This window comes from Megascapheus bottae, chromosome 3, assembly GCF_031878675.1.
Source record: "Megascapheus bottae isolate mThoBot1 chromosome 3, mThoBot2.hap1, whole genome shotgun sequence".
Classification (NCBI taxonomy): Eukaryota; Metazoa; Chordata; class Mammalia; order Rodentia; family Geomyidae; genus Megascapheus; species Megascapheus bottae.
This window is the reverse complement of record NC_143511.1, coordinates 46,983,263-47,000,619: the sequence shown is the minus strand read 5'-3', so window position 1 is coordinate 47,000,619 and position 17,357 is coordinate 46,983,263. Positions and strand designations below refer to the sequence as shown.

At 32.1% G+C, this 17,357-nt stretch overlaps 1 protein-coding gene across 1 annotated transcript in view; it reads right to left on the bottom strand.

The window, feature by feature from the left end:
• The window catches only part of Cntln (centlein), a 197,786-nt gene that overhangs the window by 27,473 nt on the left and 152,956 nt on the right, over positions 1 to 17,357 (bottom strand). Inside the window, exons 19-23 of the mRNA XM_090330032.1 lie at positions 9,620 to 9,808; positions 4,655 to 4,752; positions 3,125 to 3,251; positions 1,589 to 1,726; positions 1,063 to 1,248 (exon numbers count right to left, since the gene is read on the bottom strand). Of these exons, the coding sequence (XP_090186158.1) occupies positions 1,063 to 1,248; positions 1,589 to 1,726; positions 3,125 to 3,251; positions 4,655 to 4,752; positions 9,620 to 9,808 (738 nt within the window). The remainder of the gene's footprint in view (positions 1 to 1,062; positions 1,249 to 1,588; positions 1,727 to 3,124; positions 3,252 to 4,654; positions 4,753 to 9,619; positions 9,809 to 17,357) is intronic.

Here is a 17,357-nt window from a genome sequence, read left to right as displayed (position 1 = left end):
TACATGAGTTATGTAACTGTAACCTTTGTACATCACTTTTATAATGAGTTTTTTTTTTAAATCCCAGTCTCATCAGACTGAGAAAAAGACTCTCAATACTGCATTATGGGAGTGTGGGGGATGGAGGAAGAAAGGAGTAACTTTCCCATTATAAAGTATCTTAGTTCTTTTTCGTAAAATACAACTGGCATTACAATTTCATACTCAATGAAGTTTAATTAGTGATCATTATTCTGTGCCTATCCTTTGCAAGATACGATGGTATATGTACATATAAGGATTCATAAAATATTGTCTCAGCTTTTAAGGACCTCATCATTATCTATCTAGTGGAAATAAAAGTACATACTAACTATAGTACACAGAAGAACAAAAGGCATTAACCAGAATAATCAAATCATAGTGGGATCAAAAGGTACAGAAAAATCAATGACTCCAATCCTTAGTACCTTTGAATCTAAAAAGGGGTGAAAATGCAAACCAACAGCAAAGCATATATTTTAGCTGCATATCTGCCCCTCTTCCAGCATTCACATCTCTGCTGGTTCTCTGTGAAATCAATTCCTATGCCTTTCTGTGATTCTTTGCTGTTTTTGGTAACTTCTAGATGACACACTTTTTCCATTCCTGCTCTCCAGGTACTTCATCAGTCTTCTCAATAATTTACTACTCCTTTATATAGTCTATGTCTTAATAATTTTTAGACTAGAGTTCAAATGTCTTTGGGCTTTACTGAACATAGAGGAAATTTCTGTTTGTTCTTATTCTTTGGGTGATTTTCAGAATGAGGATATAATTAAAATAATTCAATTCTTTAATCTCAAAGCTACATTTCTGGCTTAACTACTACAGTTACTAATCTGATATAAAAGATAATAGTTAATAGTGAAGGAAATTTCAAAATTCAAACAAACATATTTTACAGAGAATTTTGAATGTTATAATCCATAGAGTAGGAGGAAATGTTCTGAGGGTTAAGAAGACAGAAAATCATCTTAAGCAGACCCTAGCATATTTTATATGAATTAAATGCAAGTCAAGTAGGTCACAACTAATTCATACCTTCACAAATATGATGAACTCTTTCCCTTTCTCACTGGCTAGCTGCAGTTTCTTCTGTGTACCTTCTAGGATCTGTTCAGTGTGCAGTGCCAATCCCTGCAGCTGTTTAGATGCTGCTATCTCAATTTCTGCAATTGCAGATTCAGTCTCATTTACTTTTGATGTTAGAAGAGTAAGTCTGAGATCCTGTAAGAAATCAGTAAACATATAATTTTTAAAAATCTGTGCACAGAATTGGGAGAGTTAAGGGATGAGTCCGAAAAATGGCTTTATTGCTCTACATATGTATTTTTTTATTTAGGAAAAACCAACACTTATGTTTAGTTTTGCTAATCCAGCAGTGTAACTAATGTACAAACTCTTAGTATTTCATGTAAAATCAATGTTCTTTGAAGTTATGTGAAACTTTTTACTATCTCATACAGTGACAATTTAAAAGTGTTAAAGTGTTAAAAAGTGACAATGTTAAAAAGTATAAAAGAAATTATTATACTTTATTTTTAGACTAATATATTTAAAATTATACCTTTTTTTCTAATTCCTCTTTAGTTTTCTGATACATCTGTTCATACTGTGATTTCTCTTTGACTGCAACATTAAGTCTTTGTTTTAATGAATCGATTGATACCTTCTTATTGGAACATTCTTCAGTTAATGTCTTTACCTACAGTAAAATCATAAAAGTAACTTATGTCTAAAGGCATGATAATAGTACTAACTCATATTATGAAGAAAATGACAATTGTCAAGTCAATGATAAAAATTAAAAATCTACAAAATGGAAAATATGTACAATTAAGAAATAAATAATAGCATTTTAACCATTTTAAATCGAAAAGGTTTTTAACTAAAATATAACATACTAAAATCATAAACTCTCCTTGAAATTACTAGACAAATTTAAAAATTAACAAATGTTAAAGGGTAAAATTGAAAAAAATGACAGGATTGATAGGTACTAATTATCATTTATATCACATTTCTCTAAATTTTCTGCCTTAAATCCATTTGAGTTAACAGATAGACCTTTTAATGTCAACAATTGAAGTAAAGTACATGGTCTTTTAGGAATGATATTCTCTTTAGTAACAACCAAAGGTTGAGCTGCTTTATGAGGTTTACAAATGTCAACATTTTCATTTTATAAATGAAAATTTTCTACTTGTAAACATTACACAAGTATTTTATATGTAAGTACCTTATATGTATAAATAATTAAGAATGCAGAAGCAGGGTGAGGTGGCTCACACCTGTAATCCTAGCTACTCAGATGGCTGAGATCTGTGGATCACGGTTCAAAGCCAGCCCAGGCACTATAAAAAGTTCCTTTGGCTCTTATCTATAATTAATCACCAGAAAACCAGAAGTGGCACTGTGGCTCAAGGGGTAGGGTAGTAGCTCTGAGCTGAAGAGCTCAGATACAACGTCTAGGCCCAGATTCAAGTCCCACGACAGACAAAAACAAACAAACACTTTTTCAGAATATTTATGGTTATTGTTGGTAATAGTTATATTGGTATATAAACATGATTCTAGTTTTATATACTGTAGCTTTCAATAAAAGAAAATACTCAAAATACTGATCAAAATGTAATCATGTACAAAAGAAATGAAGATTTTGAAAATTAAATGTATATTCCTATGGCACAGTTACAAATAGAAATAGAATGTGTGAATATATTGTTTATGGGATTTTATGAAGTCTTGAATTTTAGGACAAAAATCGTATTTTCAAAGAAAATAATTTTTCTTTTCTTCCAGTCCTGGGGCTTAAACTCAAGAGTATGGGCACTGTCCTTGAGTTTCTTTCCTACTCAAGACTAGCCTCTATCACTTGAGCCACAGCACCACTTCCAGCTTTTTTGTTTATGTAGTAATAAGGAATTCAACCCAGGGCTTTGTGAAGGCTAGGCAAGCACTCTACCATTAAATCACATTCACAGCTCAATAACATAGCTTAAATTAACTGTGTATCCTATAATTTTATTAGTACTGGATATGTAAGTTAAGAAAGTACATACAATAGGTACTCTTTTAGTGTCAGCGAACACAAAAGTTATACCTTTCTTTCAAGATTTTCTAGCATTTCATTAAAACTCTCATGGCTTTCTGAATTCAATTTCTGTCGAAATTTCAAATCCTCTATCAAATGTCTTTTCATGGTTATATCTCTCTCCATGCGAGATATCCTTAAAAGTAAAAAGAAGTATTCTATCAAGAAAATAGATATTCTTAATAATTCCATAGCTTATAGAGTATGTCCAGTGTTATACCTACTATTAATTGTCAGTCATCAGATATAGGTGAAATTATAAACTAGTAAAATAAACTGCACTGAATAAAATGACCTGAATGTGACATGGTTATTACAGTCTCATATGTATTCCTTAAAGCAAAATGATTATTAAAACTCATAAAACAGAATGATTGTATTTAAATTACATTTGCCTGCTTAGAAAAATTGAGGTGATATACAATAGAATCCCTAACAATGTTAAGAATCAATCCCATAGTTTAAAAAAAGATGTTTAAAATCTTGTCTATGCAACTAAAATTAGATATGATGGTTTATATAATAATTTGAGATGGGATTCATGTGTATGTTAAGATGATGAAATATTAAGTATGTTACATCTAGTACTTATACTGTTATTGTTGCTTAAAATAATAATAATAACAGCTAAACTTTACTGAATGCTTATGTGCTAGTCACTCTTGCAACTACTTTATCCATATTAATTCATCTGTTGCTCTTAAAAGCTAAATTAATTCAAGGCAAAAAACTACTAGGTGGAAGAGCCACAATTTTAAGTGTTTCTCTGAAGTGGTCACTGTTAAAAAATAATCAAGATCATCTCTTGATCAATAAGTAAATTTTAATATATTATCAGATAAAAACATTAACCAATCATTTTGTCTGATAGTTTGTCCAAACTTTATTATATTCTTTAAAATATTAATCAATGCTTTTGTATAATGGTTTGTCTACTAAAATCAGTTTTAAGTGATTGTTACTTATTATGTAGTATATAGGCAAATATATGAAATACATATAATGGTGCCTGAACTTCTATCTAAACATACTAGCATTTATAATCTTTTGTATAGCTAAAAAATAAAGGAAAATCACTTTCATCCAATGTGATAAGGAATTTAGAATTCCTTCTTTATATAGTAAAAAAAATTTGTTTTAAATATAAACAAAATTTCCCCTTTTCCATATTAGCTTCATAACCTTAACTTATTAATAAACTCAGTGGAAGTATCACTCTATATATTTTGCTCACACAATTGACCCATTTTAAACATTTTTATTCAATCTTGAAACTATCAGTTTCAAATCAAATGGCTAATAAATCTAATTTTCAATATTATCTTAATTAAAAATAGTAACATATTTATCACAGAAATGACACAGTAATCATGCTTATGTTCAGTATTCTTTAAAATTCCATTTTATGTAAGATTGAACATGAACCAAGTAAAATCTCAATGTAAGTGATTGGCATTGTTTTGGGGGGTGTAGTGTTTAATAGAGTTGACTTCCACTAGGTGGCACCAAATACAATGGATAGAAATATGAAAAACATACTTTTCATGTATTTCCTTTATGTGTTCTTCTTTTGCTAAGAGTTCAAATTTCAGAGACTTCATATTTGATGATTGTTTAGTCAGTTCATTAGTTGCATTCTAGATTAAAAATAAATTCCAACATACCTTTTAAACATATAAAACCAAAGAAATGCTATTTTAAGAAAAACAATTTTGGCAAATAACTAAAATCTGTATTTTCTATTTTATATACTCAAATAGCAATAATATAACCAATATAAAACTTTTTATATAGCAACTGTAGCAAATTGCAGCTGATAGTACATATTCCAAATATACTTTTAAGAAATCTGAATGGTTGTAATAAAATGTAAATGTATGAGTAATTAAGAATTTTGATCTTCCAATAAGATCATGTAGCATGAATACTAGATTTACAAATGAACTATAATTAACTGCTCATGATAATAAGTAATTTGCTGTTCCTTCCATCAAGTGGTAAAATCCTTTTATTACCCTCTTTGAACCTAATCTGATCTGGGATTTACTTTCACTGAAAAAATGTGACAAAAATGACATCTTTTAAATCCTGGACCTCAAAGCATTGTAACTTTCTCTGCACTCATGAAATGCTTTGTTGAGATCACCTTGCATAGAAAAGAAATGAAAGAAAGATCATGGGGAATAGTACTAGCAGACAATTAATTAGCAACCATGTGACTGAGAGCTATTTTGGATCTTATAGTCAGATAAAGATTCCCTTGGTTTAGATGAATACAGACATCTGAGAGAACTCAGAAAAGAATTGCAAAAGAAATAATAATATAAATAATAAGTTGCTGTTGTTGCTTTAAGTTATGATGTTTTAGGATAGTCTAAAGCAAACAGCAGATGACTGATAGAGAATCATAGGATTACTAAGCACTTCCTCACTTGAACCTATTAACAGTACTAATTATTATTGTTTTATACATAATTACTAGATTTAGAAAAAGGGCTTTGTGGTATTTACTGCCTGTACCATATAGACATTATAGGTAACTACAATGTTAAGATATATAACTTTCCACTTTGATTCAAGTTCCAGTTACATATGTATGCTGATAGATAACTTTGTCTGTTCTGGTATTTTAGTTTTGCATCAATAAGGTATTGTATGATCTCTAGTCATAAAAGAAATGCAAATTAAAACAATATTGAGATGGCAGTTCAGTCAACTTAGAAAACTAACAGTAACAGATTGCATTTATCCAGTTGACCACAAATCAGACCATGTTCACTAAGAAAAGATATGGAGTGCCGGGAGTTTGGCCTAGTGGTTAAAGTGCTTGCCTAGCATGCATGAAGACCCGGGTTCGATTCCTTGGTACCACATACATAGAAAAAAGCCGGAAGTGGTGCTGAGGCTCAAGTGGTAGAGCGCTAGCCTTGAGAAAGTCCAAGGACAGTGCTCAGGCCCTGAGCTCAAGCCCAGGACTGGCAAAAAAAAAAAAAAAAGATATGGAATCAACCTAGATGTCCCTCAGTGAAGGAACAGATCAAGAAAATGTGCTATATATACACAATGGAATTCTATGCTTCCATCAGAAAGAATGGTGTTGTTCCATTCATAAGGAAATGGAAAGACTTGGAAAAAATCCTATTAAGCGAAGTAATCCAGACCCAAAGAAACATGGGTTGCATGTTTTCCCTCATTTGTAGTAATTAGAATGTGCCTATAGATCTAGTAAGCACAATGGTTGGTAGACTAAAAAAATTACATGTGAACATGATAAATCAAATAGGATTCTAAACATTCACAGTGAGACCAAAGAAGGATATTCTTAGGAAAGGATTACAAAGGCTCAATAGCTATGTGCATATGATCACATAAAACTATGTTTATCCAAATGAACTCTAAGAAATGGAAACAGGAGGTTTGTTATTTTGTTATTTTACTTCAACCCTCCACCTCCATTTGTTGCTGTTTTGATTTCTGTACTTTTTGTCTTGTGTGTGTTTATCTGTTTAGAGGAGGGTAAGAGGGAGCACAGAAATGGTGGGAGAAAACATGAACAAACATAGCACAGTTATTCACTAGACACTAAGTTGAAAGGAACAACACAACTTGTGGGGGACGTGAGTCTGGAGTGAAAACCTGGGAGAAAACAAGGGAAGAGGTGACAACTATTCAAAAAGAACAAGAGCTTTATCTTGTAGATTGTTGTTCTTAAGGTACTGTTATTTCTCTTCTCTCTCTCTCTTTTTTTTGCCCTTTTTTAACCTCATATTGTTATCTCATACTGTATCTGACTTTGTTACTCATACTGAATCTCATACCTCATTATTGTATCTGACTTTGTTACCTGGTATATTGAATAATGTTTATTTGAAATAGGAAAGGGAAAGGGGAAAACAAGATGATTAGGAGGGGGTGGGGGGAGTGAAATGGGGAAAAAAACATGAGAAGGGTATCAATGTGTGAAAAGAAATGTACCTACTATCTGGTGAATGTAACTGTAACCCCTCTATACATTAACCCGACAATAAAAAAATAAAATTTCAAAGAACTTTAAAAAAAGAAATGTACTTATTACCTGACCTATGTTACTGTAACTCCTCTGTACATAATCTTTACTACAAAAAAGATATAAAAAGATATTGTTTGCATATAGTAATGCATTTGTTTACTCTAAAAAGCATAGAATAAAATATAACTCATTATTCACTAATCTTTCTATACTACAAGTAGTTGTAACTTTCCTTAGCATCATATTAATTATATGCTAAATTCATAACTCTTAAAAGATAAAATCATTAATCATACAAGATCACCTTTAAGTGTGTAACTAGCATAGCACATACAAATTTAAAATGGAAAGAATTTAAGTTTTTCCATGGATTCTATTATTTTTTCTTAAGAACTACCTCAACATAACCTTATCTTGTTTTGGTGTCAATCCTGGGGCTCGAACTCAGAGTCTAAGTACCACATCTAAGATTCTGTGCTCAAGATTAGTACTCTTGGGCTACTAGTGCACTTTCATTTTTTTGGTGTTTAATTGGAGATTACAGTCTTACAGATGTTCCTGCCCAGGTTAGCTTAGACTTACAGTTCTCAGATCTCAGCCTTCTGAAATGCTAGGATTACAAGCATGAGGCACTACCACTCAGCTCAAAATGATTATTTTAAATGTCAAATTTTTATTGCATATATTTAAAATAATCAAAACTTACACTATATTGTGTATGTGCTATTCCTACAGCTACCAGAGTAAAGATTCTATAATCTTAGTGAATTTTCAAGTAATATATTTTCCTTAATCATTAATCTTTATTGAAATAAACTTCAGGAAATGGAAAAAAAACATCAATCTTAAATTCCCTCTGGATTGTTCATTTTTTTGCCAGTCCTGGGGCTTGAACTCAGGGCCTGAGCACTGTCCTTGGACTTTCTTAGGGTTAGCACTCTACCACTTAAGCCACCGTAACACTTCTGGTTTTATCTATGTATATGGTACCAAGGAATCAAACCTGGGCTTTCATGCATGCTAGGCAAACACTCTACCACTAGGCTGAACTCCCAGTCCCTGGATTGTTCATTTTTTAGTAATATAATTATTCATTATTGTGCTAGACTAATAGTGAGGTGTCATCTCAAAAACCAAAGCCTGTACCCATGGTACTAGACTATAATCTTAGTTACTCAGAAGACTGACAGCTAGAAAAATCTGGTTAGAAGCCAGTCCATGTGGAATAGTCTATGGAGACTCTACCTTAACCAACAAACTCTGGATTGGAGGCAAGTACTACTACTCAAGTAGTAGAGTACCAGCAGGCAAATAAAGGGAGAGCATGAGGTCCTGAGTTGAAGCCACAACAAAAAACAAAGAAATATCTCCTGGTAAGGATGTTGCTTAGTGCTAGTATGTGTAAATCCCTACTTTTCATTCTCGAGCACTTGAGAGACGGGGCAAGAAGATTATTACCTTGAGAGGCTAGGGTGAGCTATACAGAAAGTTCAGATAACCTGATCTACAAAGTGAGACCTTGTCTCAAAATAAAGAAGAGATAAAACAAGCATCTCAGTTAATGTCAGTTTTAAAACTATTAATAATAAAGCTGAATGTTTTCAAGAATGATATAATCACCTATTTTAAGTTTTACCCTATTAGTAATCCTGCACTAAAATATTACAGTTCAACATTCCAATACCCTTTGATTCTCATAATTATTACATAATTTCATTTAAATATACTCTGCGTTTATAATCACATTTTCCTTTCTAGTTATTCTCATTAAGGCTTTAGTCCTATTGATAACTTCCATCAGGCAACCCTCACTGAGAAAAATTAATAAATATGTGAAAAATGAACTGTTTTAAGCAGCAACATGAAAATAAATTTGCCAATTTAAAATGCATGGATCTCGTTTCTTAAAAGATTTTAAATCTATTTTAAGCTGTTGATAGTTTTTAATCTTAGTTAGATATAATTCTTTATAAAAAATAAAAAACACTTAAAAAAACATTGCTTTTTATTCTCACTGTCAAGTTCAACTGGCTAAATTCAATCAAACCTATCCATCTTTGACGGTTGCTGCTTTTCCCTCTTAGTCTTCCTTTCTCCTTTTCTGTCTCCAGCCATTATAAAACAAAGTAAACAAATAGCGTGTAGAAAATAATTCTTTTTATATTGATTCTGCATATTTCAATGTACTCTGCTCATGTGGATACAGACGTAAGGATAGACAAGAGCACAGTAGTGGAAAAGACAACAGCCAGTTTCCATTTGCTCTTGTTAGGATTTCATTGTATTAGGTAATTTCTCCTAGAGAAAAGCAACGAGTTACCAGACAGGAATTTATGAGGCTAAGACTGAATGATGATGTCAAACAGTATTCATATTCTTGGATTATGTATATAATAATATACCTTTATTAGAATAACCTAGAGAACATATAAAACTATCTTTAAAGACATAGCAACTTAGTATATATTTTCATGCTTGATACACTTTATTATCACCTTTAATTTACACTGTAATTGCTTCATTTCCAAGTCCATGTTTTTTGAAGAAGGCAGCGATGTAACCTGTATCTGTGGAGCGGCTTCTCGGGATACTTCTCCCAAACTTGTAACTTCAGATGAGGATTCCAATTTCTTCAGTAAATCTTCTTTTTCTTTTCGAAGCCCACATAAATCGACATTTAGTTTCTTGAAAAAAAAATGACATAAAAGTAATTACATTTAATTGTCAAAATATGATTCTATAGGTAGAAATATGCTAAAGAAAATTCAGTATAAAATAACTACTATAAAAAACTTTACAACTAAAGAATTTATCTTGTTTCCATTACTTGGAGTTCATTTCACAGAATAATATTTTATATGACCATCAATATATAGTTATTAAGGCTCTGCTGTTTTTGTTTTCCTTTAGTCTTATTCGTTAGTTTGTATTTGGGAAGATAAGGAAGGTCATGTAAAAGGTGGAACAAAGATAAACAAATATAACAGTGATACTATGTGGAAAATGAACTGGATGTGTCTTATGGGTGGGGATGGGAGGGAAAGACTGGGAAAGAGCAATGGAAGGGGAGATGGGTGAAAAAAATTGTATGCATTACTCATTACCCAATTCAAGTAACTCAACAATAACAATAAAAATTAAATTAATAAAAGCTTTACAAAATATTCTAATGTCCACTAGGTTTTTCTAAGGTCACAAGGCTTGTAAAGTTAAAACAAAAAGAGCCAGCTGTGTTCAATGTCTTTCAGTTGGCTAGGCTTTACTCATGATGTACTATTTCTTTGCCTTCACATATAGATAGTGAGCCAAAGATTCACATATTTGATAACTTTGACTTCAGGGCTGATATACTTAACTTGGTAAAAGCCATGCTGGAGCAGGACAGGGTAACAGATGTTACTTGTTTATTCCACTGGGTAGGACTTACTACCTTACATAGCAGCCAAAATGTTTCTCATTTAGCAACATAAATGTTAAGTCCAATTAGCAGACGAGGCTTGTTAGGGATTTAGTTCAAATAAATAGCATGGCAAACAAACTCACTCAGTTTTGTGCACTTGATTGATAGCTCACAAGCTGTGATTGTAATACTGAGGTAGAAATGCATTAAACTCCTAACAACCTGAATATTTTGCTAAACAGCTCACAACTAATGAGCTTTTGAAGGAATATTAATAAAAATTGTCTCTGTTCATCAATTTAGTGTCACCAGAATGTCACCAAATTGTACTATATAACAACTCAGAACACCTTGAGAGGATAACTAACCACACTACTATTTTATCCTTGTAAAGTAGCTTATAATATGGGAGAGTAGCAAAAGGAACAATTAGACAAAATGGTACTGAAAATCCTCAGCGGGAAAAATCTTTTTGTATTGAATTTTAATTAGAAATAGCAAAAGATGTAGCTGAAGTGTACAGTAATATATAAATATAGTATGTTTCTTAGGAATTAATATTATATAGTTAACCACAACTTATAGAAAACTATCTCAACATTATTGGGATACTGGGACAATATTATTATCCCAAAAGTACAAAATAATTAACACTTAAAAGAAAACATAATTTCCTTAAATCTTAAAATGTTCCTGGTTTAATTCAAACTTGAACCATTCTCCCCCCTATATGTCAATTCTCTAAATCCAATCAATTGTAAGATTCCATAAGTCATGCAATATATACATTTCTTTCTGCCACTATCATAATAAACCCTCAATTCACTAAAACCATTCTTTTCTCTCAAACTTTCCTTAAGTTTTCACCATTTTCTTAAACAACAGTGACTTACTGTCCAACAGAATAAATCTCAGATGTTTGTGAATGATAGAGGTTTCTAAGATCTAGAATCAATTTTAAGATTTAGACAGCACAAGAAGTCAAAACTTCCTGCCTTCTACAAGCTAATGATTCTAAACAGTGTCTCCTCATAATGTCTCTCACTCTAAAAGGGAAACAATATTTTCTCCTTCACAATGCCATCTTTGTTCTTTACTTCTCCTTATCTTCAGCAAAATTATCTAGTAAGAAGTGGCACTGTGCCTCAAATAATAGAGTAGTAGCCTTGAGCTGAAGAGCTCAGATACAGCGCTCAGGCCGAGTTCAAGCCTGATGACTGACAAAAAGTTTAATGGTTTTTTTCTTGGAGAAGGGGTTATGCTTTACTCACCCTATGTGTTCACCATAATAATTAAAAGCAATGTTTTACATATAAGACTTACATTTTTTGTTGTTGTTGTTTTGCCAGTCCTGGGACTTGAGCTCAGGGCCTGGGCATGTCCATGGGCATTCTCAAGACTAGTGTTCATAAGTTGAGCCACAGCACCAGTTCCAGCAAAGAATCTAACCCAGGGCTATGTGCATGCTAGGTATGCACTCTAACACAAGGTCAGGCTGCCAGCCCAAGACTTACAAATTTCAAAATTTTTTATTTATGGTATGAATTTCTTATGAGAAATACTAGAATCAGGAAAAGAAGTATACATAACTTTTCTCTCTATTAAAATGATTTTTGTGGATTACCTTCACAAAAATAATTTTAATGTGATATAAAAATCTAAAGGTAAGATTGTATTTAAAATTATTAGTTATTTTTTCTTTTGAATAGTAGAGGAAGTCTCTTTTGTCTACAATTATAATTCCAACTCAAATAAAAGACAACATATTTATGTCATTACATTTGAAAGAGGAATAATAAAATACAGATGGGAGAGTCATAATTTCTGAGCCATAGTTCTCTAGATCTATTGCTTACTAGGCTGATCCTTAAGCAAGCATGCGATCTTGTTTCTTCCTTTAAAAACAATGATGAATGTTGGCTATCTAACAAAGACATTTTGGAAGACAGAAATTCAAGAATATCTGTGATTACTCTTGGTAGATTGTATGTTTACAGTATTATTGGTGACATTGTTAATTTGTGTAAATGCTATCCTACAATCTGGGACATGTTAAAGAATTAATTAATTCACTTTGTTTAGTATACATAGGGCTACTATTCCTATAATTACTCTCCTGACAAACTTCAGTTTGCATTTAAGCATAATTACTTTTTCATCTCAGTCAGAATTAATCTTCTACATGATGTGGAAGCATTCTATACAATATGTTCTTCTACCTCTATATTCCCAACATTGTAGCCTACCACAGCCTTCTAAAAACCTGTTTCCATTTAAAATGACTTCATTGGAAATAAGTACTAAGATTTGTTCAGAATTTTTAGTCAGTTATTCCTAACTGAAAGTTATATGCCAGCACACTATAAAAAATTAAGCCCAGATATGACTTACTAATTATTTCTTTAAACCTAACACTAGAATGGAACTGCAAATCATTGTACTATATGAAATCTGCCAAAAAGAGTATCATATGATGTCATTTACAAGTGGTATCTATAAAAGTTCATCTCACAGTAGGTAAGAGAAGGATGTTGGTTACCAAAGGCTGCCAGGATGGGTAGAGAGAAGTCAGTAACTTGTACTTGGATAGGAGTAGGACATTCTTCTGTGCATCACAGAGTGACTACAAATAATGAGAATGTGTTGAATATCTCAAAAAGTTAAAATACAGGATTCTGAATGTTTCCTCAATAAAGAAACACTGTTTATGGAGACAAATATTACATGTATTGAATTATCGCATGGCACCTCATCTATATGTATAAATCTCTTTCATGTAGCAAGTTTTTAAAATTTAAATACATTAAGGAAGTATATGACTTTAAAAGAAGCATTTATACAACCATAAACAAAAAAGAAACACGATAACACTGAAGAACTTATTCTTCAATAATAAGTCATGGGGTAAACAAAGTTCTGCAGTAACCTCCAATGACTCAGGTCCTGGTAATAATCTCCTTCTTTTAAATGTGTTTGGATTCTAATATAGGCTAACATAATGATACCTAACATATAAAATGGGATTCTGTGAATGTAATTAGAATCTTTAATCAAGTCACTTTACAATTACCCTGATTGGTCTAATCAGGTAAGCCCTTTCAAAGAAGGGTTGAGAGAAGAAAGACTCCTGTTAGCCTTGACAAAGTAGGTTACCATATTGTGAATGGACTACAATGGAAATCTGAAGTTTGAGGATTATTTGTCTAGCAACCTGCAAGAAAGAAAGGAATTTAATCCTACAACCATTTGAATTTGGAAAAGAAGTTTAAACTATAAATAGGAGAGAAACCCTTCTGAAAAACTGATTACAGCATGTGATTCTCTGAGCAACAAACATGATAATCTGTTACAGAAGTAATGAAAGGGCATGTTAATTCTCAACTGTCAGGTTATGGAAATTTATTATGCAAAACAATAATAAATAGTAAACTAATACAAGTGGTTTTAAAAGCATCATCTCCTTTCCTTAGCCTACTATATCTTTAGTGCTACCTTAACCTCATATAAGTGTATTGAATCCTGCAATATGTACTTTATGTATGTAACATTCTCCCTCTAATTCACCTATTTTCCTTACTTAAGTTTTGTATGTTAATTTTTTTCTTGAATTTATTTCAAAAATGTTCCTTTTCTATGTTAAAAATGCAAGTTGATTCTACCAGATCTGCATTTGTGGTTTAAATTTACCAAGTATAAAAACTCTGGACAGATGCTTCCTATTTCCACTCTTAACAGGAACTGTAAAATCTCATGAACATGGTAAATATATCTTCCTATTCCCTTTATGGGAATTCACTTGCAAAACATTTTAATTTGGGGTTCTAACTTGACATTTTCTGGAAGATTTGGACAGAAAGTATTAGACTCAGAACTTGATCCAATATCTATCATTTAATCTTTTTTACATATAGAATGTGATAGGGTATTGCACTACCTTTGTGCAGAAGTATGCATGCATGCATACATGCATGCATGCATGCATGCATGCATGTATGTATGTATGTATGTATGTGTACATGTATGTATGTATAAATGTATGTGTTTATTTATTTATGCAGGTCCTGGGGCTTGACCAGGGTTTGGAGCTATCTTTTAGCTTTTTTGATCAAGGCTGTCACTTTACCATTTGAGATGTGGCTCAAACAGAATTGGGGGTGTAAATTGGAGATTTTCCTGCTTTTATTGGCTTCAAACTTTGATCCTTAGATATCAGCTTCCTGATTTTCCAAACATACAAGCATGAGCCACCAGCCTATTTTAATGATATTTAAAATGTAAAAAAAAAAGTACTCATAGTTGCTCTGTGGCTCAAGTGGTAGAGTGCTTGCCTTTAACAAAAAAAGATCAGGGACATTGTCCAAGCCCTGGATTCAAGTCCCAGGAGCAGCACAAAAAAATGTACTCATTATTTGACATGAAACTGTAACCCTTCTATATATCACCTTTATAATAAAATTTTTAAAAGAAGAAATTGCTATAATCCTTGCCTTTAAGGAACTTCTCAGTCTAAAGTCTAGAATTACTTCATAATAAACATAGCAGCATTATTTACCATAGCTAAGATATAGAACCAACCCAGATGCCCCTCAGTAGATGAATGGGTCAAGAAGATGGAGTATTTATACACAATGGAAATTTATGCTGCCATCAAACAGAATGACATGATGGAAAGACTTGGAAAAAAACGATTAAGTGAAGTAAGCCAGACCCAAAGAAACATAGGCTCCATGGTTTCCCTCTTTTGTAATAATTAGTATATGTCAAGGATTTTCCTAGCAAAGGATCACAATAGCTCAAAATCTATACACATATGGTCATATAGGATGAGACTAAGCAAAATGAACTCCAGGATATGGAAACAAAAGGTTTATATTTGTGGTGGTTGTTTTTAATGTACTGTGTGAAGTTATTTCTTCACTCTTTTTTTCTGTTGTTTTTTTTATTCTCCTTATGGTTTATCCCCTGTTGCTGTATCTACTTTGGTAGCTGGTGTATTGTATATACATTTATTTGTTTATTTGAATTAGAGTAGAGGAGAGGAAAAACAAGAAGATGAGACAAACGACAAAGGGTGAACTCATGTAACAGTGATATTCACAAGACAGTATGTTGGAAATGAACTTTACAACCTGGGAAGGGGTGTGGGGAGGGAGAGTCAGAAAAAAACAAAAGAAGGCTTAGCAATGTTTAAGAAGTAATATATTCATCACTTAGGAATGTAAGGATAGTACCTAGGCCCTAATCTTTTTTTTCTTTTTTTATTGTAATTAATAGATGGGTTACACTCTATTCATCAGATAGAAGGTGCATTATTTCACAAACATTGATACCCTTTCTCATGACATGGTCCCTATTTCCCTCCCCCCAACTCATCTTGATTTCCCCCCTTCCCTATCCAATTTCAGATAACCAATTAAGCACATATAAAATATATCAGATAACAAGGTGAAATATTGTAACAATATGAGATAACCAAGGGATAGCAAAAGAGATGAAAGATAACATAGTACATTAAGAACAACAATCACTCATTAAATGGCTTTTGTTTCCTTATCCTGTAGGTCCTTACATTTAGTGTCATACTATTTGGCCTTATGTCTCTAGATTTTGTTCTATTGTAAATCTCCGCTAGGAGAGCCAAAGGTTTCTACTGATTATGACAAATGAGGGAGACTATTGCCTAGATTCTAATCTTATTACCAATTTTCCTGGACATTAAACATCATTCAAGGGTACATTCAATTTGACATATACATATATATTACCATCAGATTAAAAATGTTAGATAGTAATGAAAATTTTTAAAATTCAGCAAGTATTTTTAGTTTAGGGGGTAGAATTTGAAAAACAGACACAAAGGAATTCTTGAGAACACAGCCAAATGTGAGACTGAATGTCATGACACAAAAGTTTGGGGAAGCCCTTAGATGAAATGATTGGAACTCTTTACAGATCATGCTGAGTTAGAGGTTGAGTACTAGAAAGGTCAAATGGTAACCAGAATAAAACATGAGGCATAATCTGTAACTACAATGGGCACTCTAATTTTTCTTTCAAAAGCCAAAGGGCTAGAAAAAGTAGAGAAAAGCAGTGTTCTGTTTCCAATTACTAATTGGAAACTTCTTATCTCAAATTCTGCTTCAAAGTGACATAGATCACTATTTGTGTTCAATACATAAATTCATTTATAATTTCACACTCTGGTTATTATGGCTAATATTTTCATAGAGGCAGTAATTTTACAATCTTACTGAAGTTTTAATAACTATAAAAACAATTTTGTTACCAGTATTGAAGTAGGAAACTAGAGAGAAAATTCAGATTTAACAATATGTATTGAATTTTACAGCAAGAACTCTAGAAAGATATTATAATTTTAATGATGTTTCTCCCTCTAATGAACAGAATTAGTACTCTTTTATTTGGATTATACTTTCAAAGAAATTAAAACTGAAAGAAATAAAATACATTATGTTTCTATATATAAGACTAGAATTAGGAACCAGGATCGTGGATTATTGGTAGAGTGCTTATCTAGCATACACGAAGCCCTAGGTTGGATTCCTCAGTACCACATACATAGAAAGAGCCAGAAATGGTGCTATGGCTCAAGTGCTAGAGCACTAGTCTTGAGAAAGCCCATGGACTGGCAAAAAAGGTCAGAAGTATATAGTCAAATAACTATACAAGTTATCAAAATTAAATTAATTTCTAGAGTGCATATTTTTCATACAAGTAGTTCAGGAGATAGATAAATAACTCTTTCAAATTAAAAATAAGAATTTTAAATTAAAGACATGAATTTTCCCTTCTTATATTACTTACGATCATCA